Genomic DNA, 18815 nt, shown 5'->3' on the forward strand with positions numbered 1-18815 from the left:
GATACGCTGGAAGGTAGATATTGGGTACAGAGGGACCTAGACAAATTAGAGGATTGGTCCAACAGAAATCTGATGAGGTTCAACGAGGACAAGTGCAGAGTCCTGCAACTTAGGACGGAAGAATCCCATGCACCACTACAGACTAGGGACCGAATGGCTAGGCAGCAGTTCTGCAGAAAAGGACCTACGGTTTACAGTGGACGAGAAGCTGGATATGAGTCAAGAGTGTGCCCTTGTTGCCAAGAAGGCTAACGGCATTTTGGCCTATATGAGTAGGAGCATTGCCAGCAGATCAAGGAACGTGATCATTTCCCTCTATTCAGCATTGGTGAGGCCTCATCTGGAGTACTGTGTCCAGTTTTGGGCCCCACACTACAAGAAGTATGTGGAAAAATTGGAAAGCATCCAGCGGAAGGCAACAAAAATTATTAAGGGACTGGAGCACATGATTTATGAGGAGAGGCTGAGGAAACTAGGATTATTTATTCTGCAGAAGAGAAGAATGGGGGGGGATTTGATAACTGCTTTCAACTATCTGAAAGGGGGTTCCAAAGAGGATGAATCTAGACTGTTCTCAGTGGCACCAGATGACAGAACGAGGAGTAATGGTCTCAAATTGCAGTTGGGGAGGTTTAGGTTAGATATTAGGAAAAATGTTTTCATTAGGAGGGTGTTGCCAAGAAGGCCAATGGCATTTTGGGATGTATAAGTAGGGGCATAGCGAGCAGATCGAGGGACGTGATCGTTCCCCTCTATTCGACATTGGTGAGGCCTCATCTGGAGTACTGTGTCCAGTTTTGGGACCCACACTTCAAGAAGGATGTGGATAAATTGGAGAGAGTCCAGCGAAGGGCAACAAAAATGATTAGGGGTCTGGAACATATGAGTTATGAGGAGAGGCTGAGGGAGCTGGGATTGTTTAGCCTGCAGAAGAGAAGAATGAGGGGGGATTTGATAGCTGTTTTCAACTACCTGAAAGGGGGTTCCAAAGAGGATGGCTCTAGACTGTTCTCAATGGTATCAGATGACAGAACGAGGAGTAATGGTCTCAAGTTACAGTGGGGGAGGTTTAGATTGGATATTAGGAAAAACTTTTTCACTAAGAGGGTAGTGAAACACTGGAATGCGTTACCTAGGGAGGTGGTAGAATCTCCTTCCTTAGAGGTTTTTAAGGTCAGGCTTGACAAAGCCCTGGCTGGGATGATTTAACTGGGAATTGGTCCTGCTTTGAGCAGGGGGTTGGACTAGATGACCTTCTGGGGTCCCTTCCAACCCTTATATTCTATGATTCTATGATTCTATGATTCTATGAAGCACTGGAATGGGATATCTAGGGAGGTGGTGGAATCTCCTTCCTTCGAAGTTTTTAATGTCAGGCTTGACAAAACCCTTGCTGGGATGATTTAGTTGGGGATTGTTCCTGCTTTGAGCAGGGGGTTGGACTAGATGACCTTCTGAGGTCCCTTCCAAACCTGACATTCTATGATTCTATGATCTTTCTTATACATCATGTACCAGAACTGCATACAGTATTCCAGGTGAGGTCTCACCAATGCCTTGTACAATTGCAATAACACTTCCCTGTCACTATTTGAAATACCTCCCCTGATGCATTTTAGGATTTTAATAGCATTTTTCAGAGCTGCATCACATTGGTGACTCATAGTCATCCTGTGATTGACCAACACACCCTGGAACTTTTTCTTTCTGTTTGTGCAAGAGTGGATGGGGTGAGTTCTGCTGCAACCTTAACTGACTATAAACATAGTTTTTGTCTGACAACAAAAAATCTTCTCACTGGAAGGTTGCAGTGTATCCCTGCTTTGTTTCTTATAATTCAAAGCCCTCACACAGAAGAACCCCAAAGCAGAGAGAGAGAAAACAGGCTGATCCCTAAGGCAGAGATGCCCAACTTACCTGACCTTACTCTACTGATTCTGATCTCTCACTTCCCTACAGAGCTCCTTTCCTACAAGCAGGACCAGTAAACCCCTTGTAAATTAAAGTGACAGTCCACAATTCCAACACAGTTTTAAAGCACACCACAGACTTCATACCTGATCTGGATCCTAGGCAGCTGAGCAGAGGACAGGCCATGGAGGAAGCTCACATTTGCTTCTCAGAGGCTGCTGCAACCCCATGGCTGGGCCAGGTGGTGCAGCCTCCTTCTGGGGGGCAGGATGGGATGATTTATAGCCATTGATTCCTTGGCCTAACCCTTCTCCCAGCTCACCCAGGCCTTACTGCTCACAGCCCCTGTGTATAGGAACAGCCATGGAGTGGAGTTCGTCAGCGAAGTTGCCTCTCATTATTGTCAACCCAAAGCATTCAACATCCATGGGACAGATTCCTCCCCACACACAAAAAAATCATGAGATTGACAGAAAAGTCATGTGATCCTAGCAGTAATTATTAATTTATTATTATTACTATTGCAGGACCTTTCAGCTGCCTTCCGTTTTGTGTGTGCAGTGTCCTTGTAGCCGTGTTGGCTACAGGATATTAGAGTGTCAAGGTAATATTCTGTTTTTTGAACATTTAGAGGGCAGTTGCCATCCCCAATTCATATGTGAGCATTTCAGGTTTCAATCCCAACCTTAAACGCACCAACAGACATGCGGGTCTCCAGTTAATCTCTCCTGCTGTTCTGTCCCTCCCTGTCCTTCTAGCCTTCTCCCTTCCTTCCTTATCACCCTTATCACCCTTACTGCCCCCACTCAGTCGTCTGCTACTCTTGCATTCCCTCTCCCTGCTCCTCCACTCGCGTGAGTATTTATCCTCACTTTCCACTCACATTGTCTCTCTCTGCTCCCTCCTCCCCTGGTCCTCTGGCCACTTCTGGTATTAAAATCTATGAATATTCCAGTGTTGTTGAAAGGTACTGCCCTAGAAATTTGGGATTACAGTTGAACCAGGAGCAAATGTTTTCCTTTGTTTCAGAGAGGGGAGGGGTTCTGTGGGAAGAGAGGATCTAGAGTGTGGGCTGAGCAGCCAGGAGGGAGGATCCATATGAACATACTAACCAGTAGAGGAGGTTTGAGCTGAACTTCCTGTTTTATTATTGCTAATTTCTGCATTAAGAAAACTAAACCCCAAGAAGGGGGAGAGCTTGTATAACACACGGGACAGGGTGTGTTACATTTTCCTCTGTGCCTGATCCTGACAATACAGATCTGTTACAGCTCTCAGCTAAAGCCTCTGGTCCTTTTGCTCAAGCTCACTGGGTCTTGCTTTTAACTGTGGATGTTCCCAGGCCAAAGTGTCTCTGGACTTCCAATTCCAGTCCTGGCTGAACCATGGGACGTGAGGAGGCAGGTGAAAAATGTCAAATGAAATAGAAAAGAACACGTGGAGCTGGCGGAGCTAAATGCACAGGCCAGAGCTCTCCAGAAAGTTCCAGGCTGGCTTTAGAAGTGGACAGATGTTTATGTGGGAGCTAACATTTTTCAAAATCAGTTTGCCAAATAGAGGAGGGTGCAGGAGTGGAGATTGGAGAAGAACACTGAGAATTGACAACCCAGAACATAGCACATTAAAGATATAGATGTCCTTATTATGTCTTAATAGTTTGGGTCCAGATCCTCAGCTGGTGTAAACGGGTGTAGCATCACTGATGTCAATGGACCAGATACTCAACTGGTGCAAATTGGCAAGCTCCAGTGATATCAATGGATCAGATCATCAGCTGATGTAAATTGGTGTAGTTCTGTTAAGATCTAAGGACCAGATCCTTAGCTGGTGTAAACAGGTGTAGCACCAGTCATGTCAATGGGCCAGATCCTGAACTCATGTAATTCAGAGCAGCTCCATGGAGGTCAATGGAGCTGAGCTGATTAACACTAACTAAGAATCTGGTGCTTGATGTGCAGCACTTATAGGGTTAAAGGACACACAGAAATGTTTTGTTCCCAGATGATCAGCAGCCCCTGGGGAGTTTTTTAAGGGAACCCATATAACAGTGCCACAGGGAGAGCCTGACAGGCACTGCATGCTCTGCATGAAAACCCTACATGAATCTCATCCCTGTCTGGTGAAGAGCATCCCCATTTCCTGCTCTCTGTTCATGCCTGAATTTGGTGAGTATGTCGGTTCATAGAATCATAGAATCATAGAATATCAGGGTTGGAAGGGACCTCAGGAGGTCATCTAGTCCAACCCCCTGCTCAAAGCAGGACCAATCCCCAATTAAATCATCCCAGCCAGGGCTTTGTCAAGCCTGACCTTAAAAACTTCTAAGGAAGGAGATTCTACCACCTCCCTAGGTAACGCATTCCAGTGTTTCACCACCCTCCTAGTGAAAAAGTTTTTCCTAATATCCAACCTAAACCTCCCCCACTGCAACTTGAGACCATTACTCCTTGTTCTGTCATCTGCTACCACTGAGAATAGTCTAGAACCATCCTCTCTGGAACCACCTCTCAAGTAGTTGAAAGCAGCTATCAAATCCCCCTTCATTCTTCTCTTCCACAGACTAAACAATCCCAGTTCCCTCAGCCTCTCCTCATAAGTCATGTGTTCCAGACCCCTAATCATTTTTGTTGCCCTTCGCTGGACTCTCTCCAATTTATCCACATCCTTCTTGTAGTGTGGAGCCCAAAACTGGACATAGTACTCCAGATGAGGCCTCACCAATGTCGAATAGAGGGGAACAATCACGTCCCTCGATCTGCTCGCTATGCCCCTACTTATAGATCCCAAAATGCCATTGGCCTTCTTGGCAACAAGGGCACACTGCTGACTCATATCCAACTTCTTGTCCACTGTCACCCCTAGGTCCTTTTCCGCAGAACTGCTGCCTAGCCATTCGGTCCCTAGTCTGTAGCTGTGCATTGGGTTCTTCCGTCCTAAGTGCAGGACCCTGCACTTATCCTTATTGAACCTCATCAGATTTCTTTTGGCCCAATCCTCCAATTTCTCTAGGTCCCTCTGTATCCTATTCCTGCCCTCCAGCATATCTACCACTCCTCCCAGTTTAGTATCATCCGCAAATTTGCTGAGAGTGCAATCCACACCATCCTCCAGATCATTTATGAAGATATTGAACAAAACCGGCCCCAGGACCAACCCCTGGGGCACTCCACTTGATACCGGCTGCCAACTAGACATGGAGCCATTGATCACTACCCATTGAGCCCGACAATCTAGCCAACTTTCTACCCACCTTATAGTGCATTCATCCAGCTCATACTTCTTTAACTTGCTGACAAGAATACTGTGGGAGACCGTGTCAAAAGCTTTGCTAAAGTCAAGAAACAACACATCCACTGCTTTCCCTTCATCCACAGAACCAGTAATCTCATCATAGAAGGCGATTCCTCTGGTGCAATACATGGGTCTGTGCAATACATAGGTTGGATTCTGAGCTCAGTTACACTGGGGTACATCTGACATTGACTTTCCTGGTTTGACTCCAGATTTATACTAGTGTGATGGAGGGGAGAAGCTGCCCCAGAATACCCTGAATCTTGTAGAATTCTAAAAGAGGGACTAATGCTAATGACTCACCGGCCTCACAGGTGTATCGTGAGGCTTCATTAATGTATTAAGATGCTGAAGGGAAGGCCAAGCACTCGGAAAACTTGGAAAGGGACTACCAGAAAATTCTTTATGCGGTGTCAATTCTCAAGCCTGCTGCTTAGAGTTTCACCCTGAATGTCTGAAATCAGGGTTCCCACATTGTGTCCCATGATCCCACTTCAGAAGAGCACTGTGTCCACAAGATACAAAGTATACACATCTCACTGGCAGGAGTATATTCTGTTTTTACACAGCAAATGAAATAAGGTTGTGATCATTCACACCTAGTCTCATATGGAATTAGAGTGGTCTAATATCGAACAGAGTGAGATCAACATTTATTATAAACAATAATCTGGTCTGACCTCCTGCCTACCTAAACCATAGAATTTCACATGGTAATTCCTGCATCAGATTTATAACATCTGGCTAGGAGAGTTTACAGTTGTGGATGGGAACACACAGGATCTAATATCCCACAGATTATGACTTGATTCATAGTGTTAAGGCCACAATGGACCTTTAGATCATCCAGTCTGCCCTTCTGTCTAGCACAAGCCATTCCCGTTCATCCAATTACCCTTTTATTGAGTCCAGTAAGTTACATTCGACTAAACCAAAACATTTGCTTGGCTAAAACATCTTCCAGAAAGGTGTCCGGTCTTGGTCTGAAAATAATGAAGATGGAAAATTCACCACTTCCTTTGTGAGTTTGTTCCAATGGTTCATCTCCATTCCTGTTTAAAAATGGTGAATAATTTCTAATTTCAGCTTGTCTGAATTCAGCTTGAAGACAGGGGATCTTGCTGTGTGTTTCTCTGCTAGATTAAAGAGTTCATTAGTACCCTTTGTGTTTGCCCCAGAAAAGTCCTTACACACATCTCTTTTTCAATAAGATGAACAGACAGTTCTTTAAGTCTCTCATGTGAGGCATTTTCTTTCTCCCTCAAATTAGTTATGTGGCTCTTTGTGGCACCCTCTCTAATTTTTCAACATCCTTTTTAAAATGAGGGCACCAGAGCTGGATGCAGCATCCCAGTGTTGGTCTCACCAATGCCCACTAGAGGTAAAATCTCCTCCCTGCACTCTGGTCACTACCCCCGTTCATATATCCAATGATTGCATCATCCCTAGCATCACTCTGGAGCTCGTCCTCAGTTGCTTGTCCACTATGACCCCATAATCCCTTTCAGAGTCACTGCCTCCCAGGATATAGTCCCCCAAACGGTAGGTCTGCCTGCATTCCTTGATCGGAGATGTCTATCTTTGCTTTTGGCAGTATTCAGATGCATGTTGTTCGAATGGGCCCAGCTTGCCCGGATGTCTCTGTGGGACGGTGCCCTGTCCTCATTATTTACTGCCCCACCAATCTTTGTGCCGCTCACAAATGTTACCAGCAGTGATTTTACATTGATATAAAAATAGATGTCAGATTCTGATCTCACCTACACTGGTGTAAATCTGGAACAATGCCATTGTGTTTCCTGATTTGACACCAGATTTGCAGACTGGCTTGACTCCAGATTTGTGCACATAATTGAAGAGAGTTGATATGCCTACCAATCACATGCACTAAGAACACAGAAAACCATTCAGCAGACTGCCCTGCTCACTCTATCTCCAACAGCGAATTCAGACAATACAGTTGGAAGGAGAAACTCCAGTTAGGAAGATGAATCTGATGGCTGTGCAGGAGTAAATCTAAGGAGAGAGGAAGTGAAGATGCTTGGCATTGTAGCCAGAAAAAGGGAGAGGAAAAAAGCGGGGAAAGGTAGTGCATCGTCTTTTATTCACAATGAGTCAAAGTGAAGTGGGACCCTGGATTTATTATTTTTGGGGTGTAACCTGGTCTAAAGATTATGAATTAAATTCCAAGTCTTGTCCCAAGATCAGGCCCAGTCAGATTCTTATTAAATTTGCCTCTTCCACAGAGCACCCCCCCCAAGCTCCTCGCCCTCCCTTCCTGACCTCATTTGTGGTGCTCCAGAAGCTCTGGGAGGGTGGGGGAGGAGTTACTGAATTCAGGCCCACCGGCTTTTCCCCAGCGAGTGCTCCGGCCCCAGATCCCAGTTAACAGAGTTTTCAGGATATTAAAGTGTCGGATAACACTGCTTGTACTATATAATGTACTGCATGTTTGGGGGAGGAGGTGGAAAGAGGCAGGATGGGGGCAGAGTGGGGCCAGAGCCTGGGATGGAGAGGGGGTCCAGCACCCCGAGGGATACCACAGAGTCAGTGCCTCTGTCATAAAAATAAAGGGAAGGGTAACCACCTTTCTCTATACTGTGCTATAACATCCCTCCTGGCCAGAGACAAAACCCTTTCACCTGTAAAGGGTTAAGAAGCTAAGGAACCTCACTGGCTCCTGACCCAAAATGACCAATGAGAGGACAAGATACTTTCAAATCTGGCTGGGGGTGGGGGAGGCAAAGGGTTGTCTGCCTGTGTGATGCTTTTGCTGGGAACAGATCATGAATGCAGTCTCACAACTCCTGTAAAGTTAGTAAGTAATCTAGCAAGAAATGCATTAGATTTCCTTTTGTTTAATGTCTGGTAAAATAAGCTGTGCTGGAGGGAATGTATAGTCCTATTTGTGTGTCTTTTTGTAACTTATGATTTTGCCTAGAGGAATTCTCTATGTTTTGAATCTGATTACCCTATAAGGTATTTACCATCCTGATTTTACAGAGGTGATTCTTTTTCCTTTTCTTTAATTAAAATTCTTCTTTTAAGAACCTGATTGATTTTTCATTTTTCTTAAGATCCAAGGGTTTGGGTCTGTGTTCACCTGTAAAAATTGGTGAGGATTCTTATCAAGCCTTCCCCAGGAAAGGGGGTGTAGGGCTTGGGGGGATATTTTGGGGGAAGATGTCTCCAAGTGGGCTCTTTCCCTATTCTTTGTTTAAATCACTTGGTGGTGGCAGCATACTGTTCAAGGACAAGGCAAAGTTTGTACCTTGAGGAAGTTTTGAACCTAAGCTGGTAAGAATAAGCTTAGGGGGTCTTTCATGCAGGTCCCCACATATATACCCTAGAGTTCAGAGTGGTGAAGGAACCTTGACACCTCTCTCTCCAGAGGCTGCACGGTCTGTAAATATTTCCCGGTACAGTGCACAAGTCCTGTCAACTGAAGTCATTCAAATGGGAACGTCAGGTAATAGGTTTATAGCTCGCAAGAGCTCATTGGGTGATAGAGGATACATTCCTTTTTGGCTTGTGCACTGCAAAGAAAATTATTGGCATTATTACAGCAGGGAAATGAGAGACCGAGAAGGGTCAAGGAGAAGGTTTTCCATTGTCCAGTGATCTGGGGCATGTCAGATTTTATGTACCTACCTTCATATATATTAGGGACAGAAAGGTCCATTGCTGTCACCTGTACTGAGCTTCTGCAAAACACAGACCAGGGAATTTCACTCAGCAAATTCTAGTGTTGAGCCCAGCACCCAGTGGCTGAATGAGAGTGTATCTTTCAAACTAGGTATGCAGTATCACCCAGCCCTGTTCAACACGTATGAGTCTCACCCCCAAAAATCATGAGATAGGTTTTAAAATAATGACATTTTAAAATACATGAATGTGGGGGTCGTTTTCATGTGCCTTTGGTTTCTCAGCCTTTGAGATGCATCTGCTTCAAGTTTTCTAGCTTTTCTGAAACTCACTTTTTAAAAAGAAACTTTTTAAAGAAAACTGAAAGCTTAGGTTCCTGAGCAGTGTCTTGATTCCAGAAGCTGGGGCTTTAAAAAAGACAGGAAATAGTGTGAGACTCCCAATAAAATCCCAGGAGCTGGCGCTGCTGGCTGCACCCACAAATCAAAGTACTGACGGTTGGTTAGTGAACATTTCTGGACACACAGTCCATCTATGCAGTGACACTGCTTCCCTCTGCACTGGGCTACAGAGCCTCTTGTTGTAAGGAACAGGGTTAGACCACAGACAGCCGGACATAACAGTGATGGGCTCGCAGAGCCACTGGCTCCTGAGGAACAGCTTAGAGGGTCTCCTCCTCTTCCTCAGGCATGAGTCATGCACACACCGGCTAAGCAAAGCCATGCAGATTCTTAATAGAAAGGGGCGTGACCCAAGCCCAGCTCCACGTGCCTGCGGCTAGCTCTCTATTGGACCCAAACAACCCCTTTCCCAGATCCAGCAACCCGCAAACTTGGTAATGTTGGAAATGTGGATGCAGGGTGTGAGGTCTATCTGCAGCTCTAGAGGGGCTCTCAGTGCTCATGGAGGGGGTGAGGGTCAGGATCAGAGTGAGGGGCAGCCCAGCAGGGCTCTGTTTAGCCAGACAACACTCTCCAGATCCTTCACTCTCTGAAACCACATCCTGATTCCCCCATTGCTGCGGAGCTTCAGGAGGGGCCCAGAACTCCCTCGTCAAGGGGTGCTGTGCTAATGACAGACCTCATCACCAAGGGGTGTTGGGAAGAGTTCAGATTCTCCACCCAGTGCCTATATGACTGGGACCCCTTTGCTCCAAACCAAGTTCCTAGCTGAGTTTATGGAAAAATACAGGCACCATAATGGAGTTCAGTATCATGTGATCTAGTCAAATGCCCTTGCATGCTTCCATGAGTCATGGCAGCCATTATTCATAGGATGAATGAATGTCTCAGGACAGTTCATCAGGTGAAGATAAGATTTCCCCATGGCCCATTGTCTTTGTTGATGGGCCATTCAATTGGAATAGGCTATTCAGAGTGTGCTGGCAGACTGTGGGTAAAGCTTTGTGCATGTTACCCAGGTGCAAGCACGTTTGAAATACAGATACATGGTCAATATGAATGACTCCCTATACAAAAATTATACATATTCATACAAAATAGAATAATTATAGTCAGCAAACCATAACTTTTCCATAGACACCTCACATTACATATCTTGTACAAGATGCATAATAATTCTATCATAATCATTTTATAATCATGAATAAGATGAATAAGATGAATTTGGGGTGCAGACTGAGACAGTATTTACAGAGCAATCTGATCCCCACTCAGCCTGCATTTTGTTAGGCTGAATCAGCCAAGCTCTTTCAGTCTCCACGTAAGCCAGGCCCTCCATTCCCCTGCCCATCCTAGGAGCCCTTCTCTGCACCTGTTCCAGTCTGAATTCATCTTTCTTGAATACAAGTGACCAGAATCTTACACAGTTTGCCAGAGTCTCACCAGCACCTTGTATAAGGATATTAATATTGCCCTGACACATTCTAGGATCTTATGTGCCTTGTTCACAACCATGTCACATTGGCAGCTCACAGTCATCCTGATTCCTGGGGTTGACAAATACACCCTGGTCTTTCTCCTCCTTTGTTGTTTGCAGCTTATCCTTGGCTATATAAACAGGGGTATACTGAGTAGAAGGTACATGGTGATCTTACTTCTGGATACGTCACTGGTGAGACCAATGTTTGAATACTGAATCCAGATCAGGTGCCCAGATTGAAAAATTGGAGAGGGTGCAGAATAAAAGATTGTAGGGCTGGAGAAAATGCTGGACAGTGAGAGACTTGAAGAGCTAAATCTGCAAAAGGAAGGCTGAGAGCTGACTTGATGACAGTGTACAAGCACCATCACAGGGACACAATACCAGCTACTAATGAGCCCTTTAACCTAGCAGGGAAAGGTATAACAAGAACCAATGGGTGGAAACTGAAGCCAGACAAATGAAATTTGGAAATGAGGCACACGTTTTTAACAGTGAGGGTTCTTAACCACTGGAACAAACTCCCAAGGAAGGTGGTGGAGTCTCCTGATACCTCCAAATGAAGACTGGATGCCTTCCTGGAAGATACACTTTAGAGGAACACAAGTGATAACGACAGGTTTCAGAGGAACAGCCGTGTTAGTCTGTATTCGCAAAAAGAAAAGGAGTACTTGTGGCACCTTAGAGACTAACCAATTTATTTGAGCATGAGCTTTCGTGAGCTACAGCTCACTTCATCAGATGTTTACCGTGGAAACTGCAGCAGACTTTATATACACACAGAGAATATGAAACAATACCTCCTCCCACCCCACTGTCCTGCTGGTAATAGCTTATCTAAAGTGATCAACAGGTGGGCCATTTCCAGCACAAATCCAGGTTTTCTCACCCTCCACCCCCCCACACAAATTCACTCTCCTGCTGGTGCTAGCCCATCCAAAGTGACAACTCTTTACATAATCAAGTCGGGCTATTTCCTGCATAGATCAAGGTTTTCTCACATCCCCCCCACCCCCATACACACACAAACTCACTCTCCTGCTGGTAATAGCTCATCTAAACTGACCACTCTTCAGGTTTAAATCCAAGTTAAACCAGAACATCTGGGGGGGGGGTAGGAAAAAACAAGAGGAAACAGGCTACCTTGCATAATGACTTAGCCACTCCCAGTCTCTATTTAAGCCTAAATTAATAGTATCCAATTTGCAAATGAATTCCAATTCAGCAGTTTCTCGCTGGAGTCTGGATTTGAAGTTTTTTTGTTTTAAGATAGCGACCTTCATGTCTGTGATTGCGTGACCAGAGAGATTGAAGTGTTCTCCGACTGGTTTATGAATGTTATAATTCTTGACATCTGATTTGTGTCCATTTATTCTTTTACGTAGAGACTGTCCAGTTTGACCAATGTACATGGCAGAGGGGCACCTGCACATCCACCAATGTGATATATGCCATCATGTGCCAGCAATGCCCCTCTGCCATGTACATTGGTCAAACCGGACAGTCTCTACGTAAAAGAATAAATGGACACAAAACATCTGATGAAGTGAGCTGTAGCTCACGAAAGCTCATGCTCAAATAAATTGGTTAGTCTCTAAGGTGCCACAAGTACTCCTTTTCTTTTTACAAGTGATAATGTTAGTTAAACACAAGTCATTGGGCTCAATACAGGGGTAATTGGGTGGAATTCTGCAGCCTATGATATACAGGAATGATCTAACGGTACTTTCTGGCCTTAAATTCCATGAATCATTGTCTTGAGTGGATCTTTATCTGGGATGCAACTTGAAAAAGTTGCTACTCTGAATGCTGATTGGCACTGAGCAAGTATATATGTTAACCAAGAAGAATTGGGTGAGGTAAATGGGATGGGTGGGTGTAGCACACATTTTACAGACACCTAACCAGTCAGTTAGCTATAAAAATCCTTCTTAGTAGCTGTTCTCTACTTGCCTTACCTGTAAAGGGTTAAGAAGTCTCACTGAAATGCTTAGGTAAGAGGAAGTGAGTTTGCACCTGGCCAAAAGATCCAATGGGAAGACTAAAAACTTTTAAAATTGGGGGGAAAAAAATCCTTCCCTTTGTGGTGTTCTCTCGGTTGAAGAGACACAGAGAGCAGTAGGTATGCCGTAGGGCTTGGGCCAGGTATGAAAAATCATCAGCATCATCACTAGAAACTACTCATTTGGAACCACAGATATGTAAGTAGATAAGGAAATGTTTAGTTAGATGTGATCTGGTTTATCTCTTTATTTTGGTCTTGTGGATTGCTCTGTGCTAACACAGGTACCTTTGTTTTCTTTTGTAACCTTTAAGCTGGACCCCAAGAAAGCCACTCTTGGTGTTTAATCCTTGCAGTTGCTCTTTTAATATCTAGCAACAGCCTGATTTTCCAGATGTGTTCTCCTTCTATCTTTTTAAATTAAATTTACCTTTTTTAAGAACATAATTGGATTTCTGTATCTTAAAAGATCTCTGCACCTGTTTTTCAGTTAGCTAGTAGCAACAGCTGGTTTCTTTTTCTTTTCCCTTTTCTCTGCTTTTCCCTAGATGAGGGATGAAAGGGCTTGAGGGTACCCCAGAGGAAAGAATTCCCAAATGCACCTTCCTGGCTCTCCAAGGGGTTCTGCACTTGGGTGGTGGCAGCACGACTAACCAAGGCCAGGGGCATCTGTAACCTTGGGAGTTTAATACAAATATAGAAGTGGCAAGTATTCATTTTTTAAAGTCCTCGCGGGTCCCTGCTTTCTGCACTTGAAGTGCCAGAGTGGGGAATCAGCCTTGACACTGGAATATATGGTTTCTTTATCCCCTAAACCAGGCCCTATCTTGTCTTGGGGGGAATCTCACAATTGTCCCACTCTTGGAGCTAGGAACAACATCCCATCTATGCTAATGCTTATCACCAAGCAGGTCTGATGGGACCTCAGTCGCTTCCCTTTGGATGCTTATGACCAGAGCAATCAGCCTCCTTAAAACAGATAGGTTTATTAGTAAACAGAACAAAGCATTAGAGAAAATAGTTTTAAAATAACAAGCAGCTGTCACACGTCTACACTCACCCATCTCACATACCACTGCAAGCTAAGTTCGACAGGCTTTGCTCTGGAGATAGAGGAACAGAACTGGACCAACTTACATTCTTTTGGGAAGCAAAGGAGCTCTTGGGACCCTGCCTAGTTTCCCTGTGTCTCTGGGAGCCTCTTCCCATCTGTTTGCCCCTTTCTTGTGGAAAGAGCCTTCGCTGAAACTTCTGTGAGCCTGGGCCCAGGCACCATAGTGCTCAGCTGTGTCTGTGTTTCAGGATAAGAAGCCTCTTGTAGACAAATGTCGGAGGTGTTGCTCGTTCGAACCCTGAGATAGCCCTGTGTGACAGACTTCTCCCTCCTCTAGGGTGCCACCTGATGTACTGGGGTATCACTGAGCCCGCCTGGGCTCTCTTACACTGTCCTGCTGAGCCAGGCCCTCAAGCCTCCTCCAGCACACACTGACATGGGTAGGGACACATCCAGCTGCAGAAAGCCACAGACACTGAAATCAGCTCTGCATAGGAAGACTCAGCTCAGGAATTGCCCAGCACTCAAATACATACCCCATCAGGAGTGTAACCCAAAATTGTATTTTCCTGAGCTGCACAGAGAACTGTACAGCACCCCCTCCCTGAATGTGGAGGAATATACGCACAGCTCCCCTTGTCCATTATGAATTCCACAACCTGGGTTTTAGAATAAACAAAAACAAGTTTATTAACCACAGAAAGAAAGATTTAAGTGATTATAAGGTACAGCAATCAGATCAAATTGGATTACTGAGCAAATAAAACAAACACCCAAACTAAGTTTAATGCACTAAAGAAACGGGTGACAAGTAGCAAGTAGTCATTTCTATCCCTACATTTTATTTTAAGCAGGTTGCAGAGTTTCTTGCTTGCAGCATAGAACTCCAGGTATTTCTTTCACAGGCCAGACACCTTCTAGCCTGGGTCCAGTCCTTTCTTCCCCAGATCAGTCTTAGGTGTTTTAAGCAGTCATCCTGGGTGGGGATTCTGTGAAGAACCGACCCTGATTAACTCAATTCTATGCCTTACATAAGATTTATGCAGGGCAGGAATCTTTTGTTTCCCAGTTTGATCCTCACCCCTTATTTTTGGAAAAATACTAGCAGGCCAAGATGGGGTCCAGTACCAGGTGATATGATCACATGAGGCTGCAGTGCCAGAACAGCATCCCAGGAAGCTTCTCAGGAAGGTGGGATATTAGCATCTTCAAACTCCTATTATTCTCCCTAATGACCCATCAGGCTGATTGCTTAATATGTGGTGGGTGTTCTCCAGGTGTAAACACAGCTGTAATTGTTACATAGTCAATATTCCTGACTTCAGAGACAGGAATGATACGTGCATACAAATAGGATAATCGTATCCAGTAAATCATAACCTTTCCAATGATACCTTACATGATTCATCTTGCATAAAATACATCCTAGGTATGCTATAATCATCTCATAACAATATTTCTATGAAAAATATGGGACGTAGTGCCACACCCAGATCTTAGGGTCTCACGTGGCTCCCTTGTGAGAGAATCTTAGCACACTGAATGTATATATCTTCTCACCAACGCTGTAAGGAAGGGCAGGGTTATTACCCACCTGTGCAAAAAGAACAGGAGGACTTGTGGCACCTTAGAAACTAACAAATTTATTAGAGCATAAGCTTTTGTGGGCTAGAACCCACTTCATCAGATGCATAGAATGGAACATATAGTAAGAAGATATATACACATACAGAGAAGGTGAAGTTGCCATACAAACTGTAAGAGGCTAATTAATTAAGATGAGCTATTATCAGCAGGAGAAAAAAAAAACTTTTGTAGTGATAATCAAGATGGCTCATTTAGACAGTTGACAGGAAGGTGTGAGGATACTTGACATGGAGAAATAGTTTCAATATAGAGGCTCAGAGACAGCCAATAGCCCACGGTCTCCTGGGGAAGGGAATCAAACCCAGCTCTGTTGAGTCACAGAGCAATGCACAGACCACAGGCAGCGTTCCAGCCATCTGAGCGGTGACAGGTCCGGCTGGACTCAGAGAGCAGGGAGGGCAAGGAGCCAGTTACAGCGGTTTGATTCACTGGCCTGTTCTCCCACTGCCTCAGCAAAGTTTAGAGCAGCCTGAGGGTTGGGTGGAACTCCGCCCAGTGGTAATGGCTTCCAAGAGCACATTCCACTCTGTCCAAGTCCCTGCAAACAGGGGCCACCCCAGATTGACTCCTTGTGATCTGACGTAGCCGTGTAGGTGCCCTGTGCTTCCCTCTAAGGTCCTTGCAATAACTGAGTCTCAGCATAGGACACTTAAAACAAGAGCCCCCTTTGTGGGGTCGCATTTATTCAGTCTTTTCCAAAACACAAAGGTCTCCTAACCCTCAGCCCCACCTTCCTCCTTTACTCAAGAGCTACCCACCGCCCTGCTGGCTGAGGTTAGCATTGATTCACTTGCTGCACCCGCTGCCCATTCTCTTCCCCTGATACCTTGCCCCCATCACTTCCTACCTGGCACTTCCCCCTGCTCCTCCACTACCCCTGAGGTTTTTCCCCCTGGCCAGGCCAGAGCTGGGCTGTGGTAAGAGCTGCCCTGGGAGCGCAGGCCTCTGTTGGGAGCCTCAAACTCTACAACTTCCCTAAGGGTGTGCATCTGGGGTGGGGGTGAGGGCGGAGTCACAGGCTAGGGGCTGCTCTCGGGCCCCCCAGTCACTAGCCCAGGGCAAGAGGAGGGTCTGGGGCTCCTCACAGTGGCTCTGGATCCTGGGCAGCTCTTAGGGCAGCTGGTCTCTGGTCTTGGCCTGGAGAGGGGGAAGAGCCTCAGGTAAAGAGGAGGAGCAGAAGGTGTGGTTTGGAGGAAGGGATTGGTCAGAGGGAAGTGCCTCAGGGGAAGAAGAGGAGCAGGAGCAGGGTCAATGCAGTATGTGGCTCCTGCTTTTGCTTTTTGAAGAGGTGGTCACCCTGCACCGAATGGGCTGATCTGGGATAGGAACTCACTGTGCCTCGGTGGCGAAGTTGAGGATCGTTTCCACCCTGCAGCAGGGCAAAGGAAGGGGAAGAGTAGGAGGGAATTTGGTCCTGACTCTCTTGCCAGGACTCCTGTGTGTCAGACCCTCACTCACGTGCTCTGCCCTGCCTACATGAGTAGTGGGTTCAGCAGATGTGTTGTGTGCAGAGCCACCAACAGGGTTGGGTGGGGGGCTATGTGAATGGCTTCTCCTGGGGTGCTGGCGTTAGTCATGTCTCTGACATGACTCAGTCATTAGGACTTGGCTATGGGGGTAGGGGAAGGGTGGGTGTCCCTACCCCTTGAATAGCTCCTGGCCACAGCTGGTGCAGCACCCATGGATCACTCAGCACCCAGAACGCTCAGGAAGGGGCAGGACTGAAACTGAAAAAACAGCTCGGCACTTTTATTTTGTGACCCCTGGATGTTTAACCAGAGACGGGCCAGTGATGGGCCAGTTAAAATGCAAAACAACAGCCACATCCCGTCTCTTTATTGACTGTATTGAGAGGAATTCTGAGGTTGGAGCAGCTGCCAATACAGCTCTTTATGGGCCAACACTCCACCATTCCCCTGGCTCTCCAGGAACATAGTCCTTTTGTAATTGCTGCTGCCCGCCTTGGCCACCCTTCCCCAAGTGCACTAGCCTCCCTCACCAAGAAGCAGGAACAGCCCCTATTCCATTATTCCAGGCCTTAGATCCCGCTTGAGCCTCTCTCTACAGAGTAGAGATCAATAGCTTATGTCATCTCGGATGTAAGCGTCCAGGATGGAATAGGTGGCCCCTGGTTTTCATCTCCCATGTAACCAATGATGGAACCAGGTGATGAACTGACCCATCACTTGACAAACATCTTGATTATCTGCTCGCGAAGGTGTTTGCTTTTCACACTATACACAATTGGATTCATCAGAGGTGGGACCAGCAGATAGACATAGCCCAGGAGAATCTGAAGTAATGGAGGAGACGCCTTTCCAAATCTGTGTAACACAGATAAGCCGATCTCTGGTGTGTAAAAGAGCACAACAGCACAGAGGTGGGACACACAGGTGTTCAGGGCCCTGAGGCACTCTGTGGGGGACGCAACTTTCAGCACTGTTTTGAGGATCATCACATAAGAGAGGAAGATGAGCAGCGAGTCCAACCCCACCATTAAGAGTGTAATAAACAAGCCATAGATGCTGTTGACTGTGATATCTGAACAAGCCAGATTCATGACCTCCTGGTGCAGGCAGTAGGAATGGGAGAGGATATTGGCTTGACAGTATTGGAACCGCTTCAAGAGAAAGGGGAGTGGGAATGTTAGGACAAACCCTCTTAACACAAACAACAGTCCCATCTTGGCTATTCTCGGAAGAGTTAAGACGGAAGCATATCTCAGTGGGTTAGAGATCGCAACAAAGCGGTCAAAGGCCATCAACAAGAGAATGGAGGATTCAATGAATGACAGAGAGTGGATGAAGAACAGCTGGGCAAAACAGGCATCAAGGCTGATCTCTCTAGAGTTAAACAAGTATATACCCAGTATCGTCGGTATGGTGGTTATCGATAAGCCAAGGTCTGTGACAGCCAACATGGAAAGGAAAATGTACATGGGCTCATGGAGGCTTGGATCTGTTTTTATAATGAACAGAATGACTGAATTTCCTACTATTGAAATAACATACACTAAGCAGAAGGGGATAGAGATCCAGAGATGTATGTCTTTCTGTCCAGGTAGTCCGGTCAGAAGGAACACTGCAGCATTCAATTTCGTGTCATTGACAGCTGACATAATGTACTATGCAGTTCCCAGGAGTTCTGAACTTTCCTTCCTAAAAGGAAAAAGAACAGCAGACTAATTGATATTTAATTACACATTTTTCTGCTCTGAGTGCAAGTCTAGAGACTCCCAGGAGTTCAAGGAAGATCAGCAAAAACATAGCCTTGGGTTTACACTACCAATAGGAAGACAGGCACTGCCAGACTGGATCAGACCTGTGGTCCATATCGCCCAGTGTAAAGGTTCCTTCCCCACTCTGAACTCTAGGGTATAGATGT

At 45.7% G+C, this 18815-nt stretch overlaps 1 protein-coding gene across 1 annotated transcript; it reads right to left on the reverse strand.

The window, feature by feature from the left end:
* Window positions 1-17613: 17613 nt before the first annotated feature.
* LOC125633286 (olfactory receptor 51G2-like) lies at window positions 17614-18579 on the reverse strand. Its single transcript, XM_048842371.2, has one exon. The coding sequence runs from the start codon at window positions 18547-18549 to the stop codon at window positions 17614-17616; it is 936 nt and encodes a 311-aa protein (XP_048698328.1). The 5' UTR covers window positions 18550-18579.
* Between the last annotated feature and the right edge of the window lie 236 nt (window positions 18580-18815).

This window comes from Caretta caretta, chromosome 1, assembly GCF_965140235.1.
Source record: "Caretta caretta isolate rCarCar2 chromosome 1, rCarCar1.hap1, whole genome shotgun sequence".
NCBI lineage: Eukaryota > Metazoa > Chordata > Testudines > Cheloniidae > Caretta > Caretta caretta.

What these genes read in the sequence shown, in the direction of transcription:
- LOC125633286 (XM_048842371.2), bottom strand. Translation starts at nt 18,549, where the DNA reads ATGTCAGCTGTCAATGACACGAAATTGAATGCTGCAGTGTTCCTTCTG.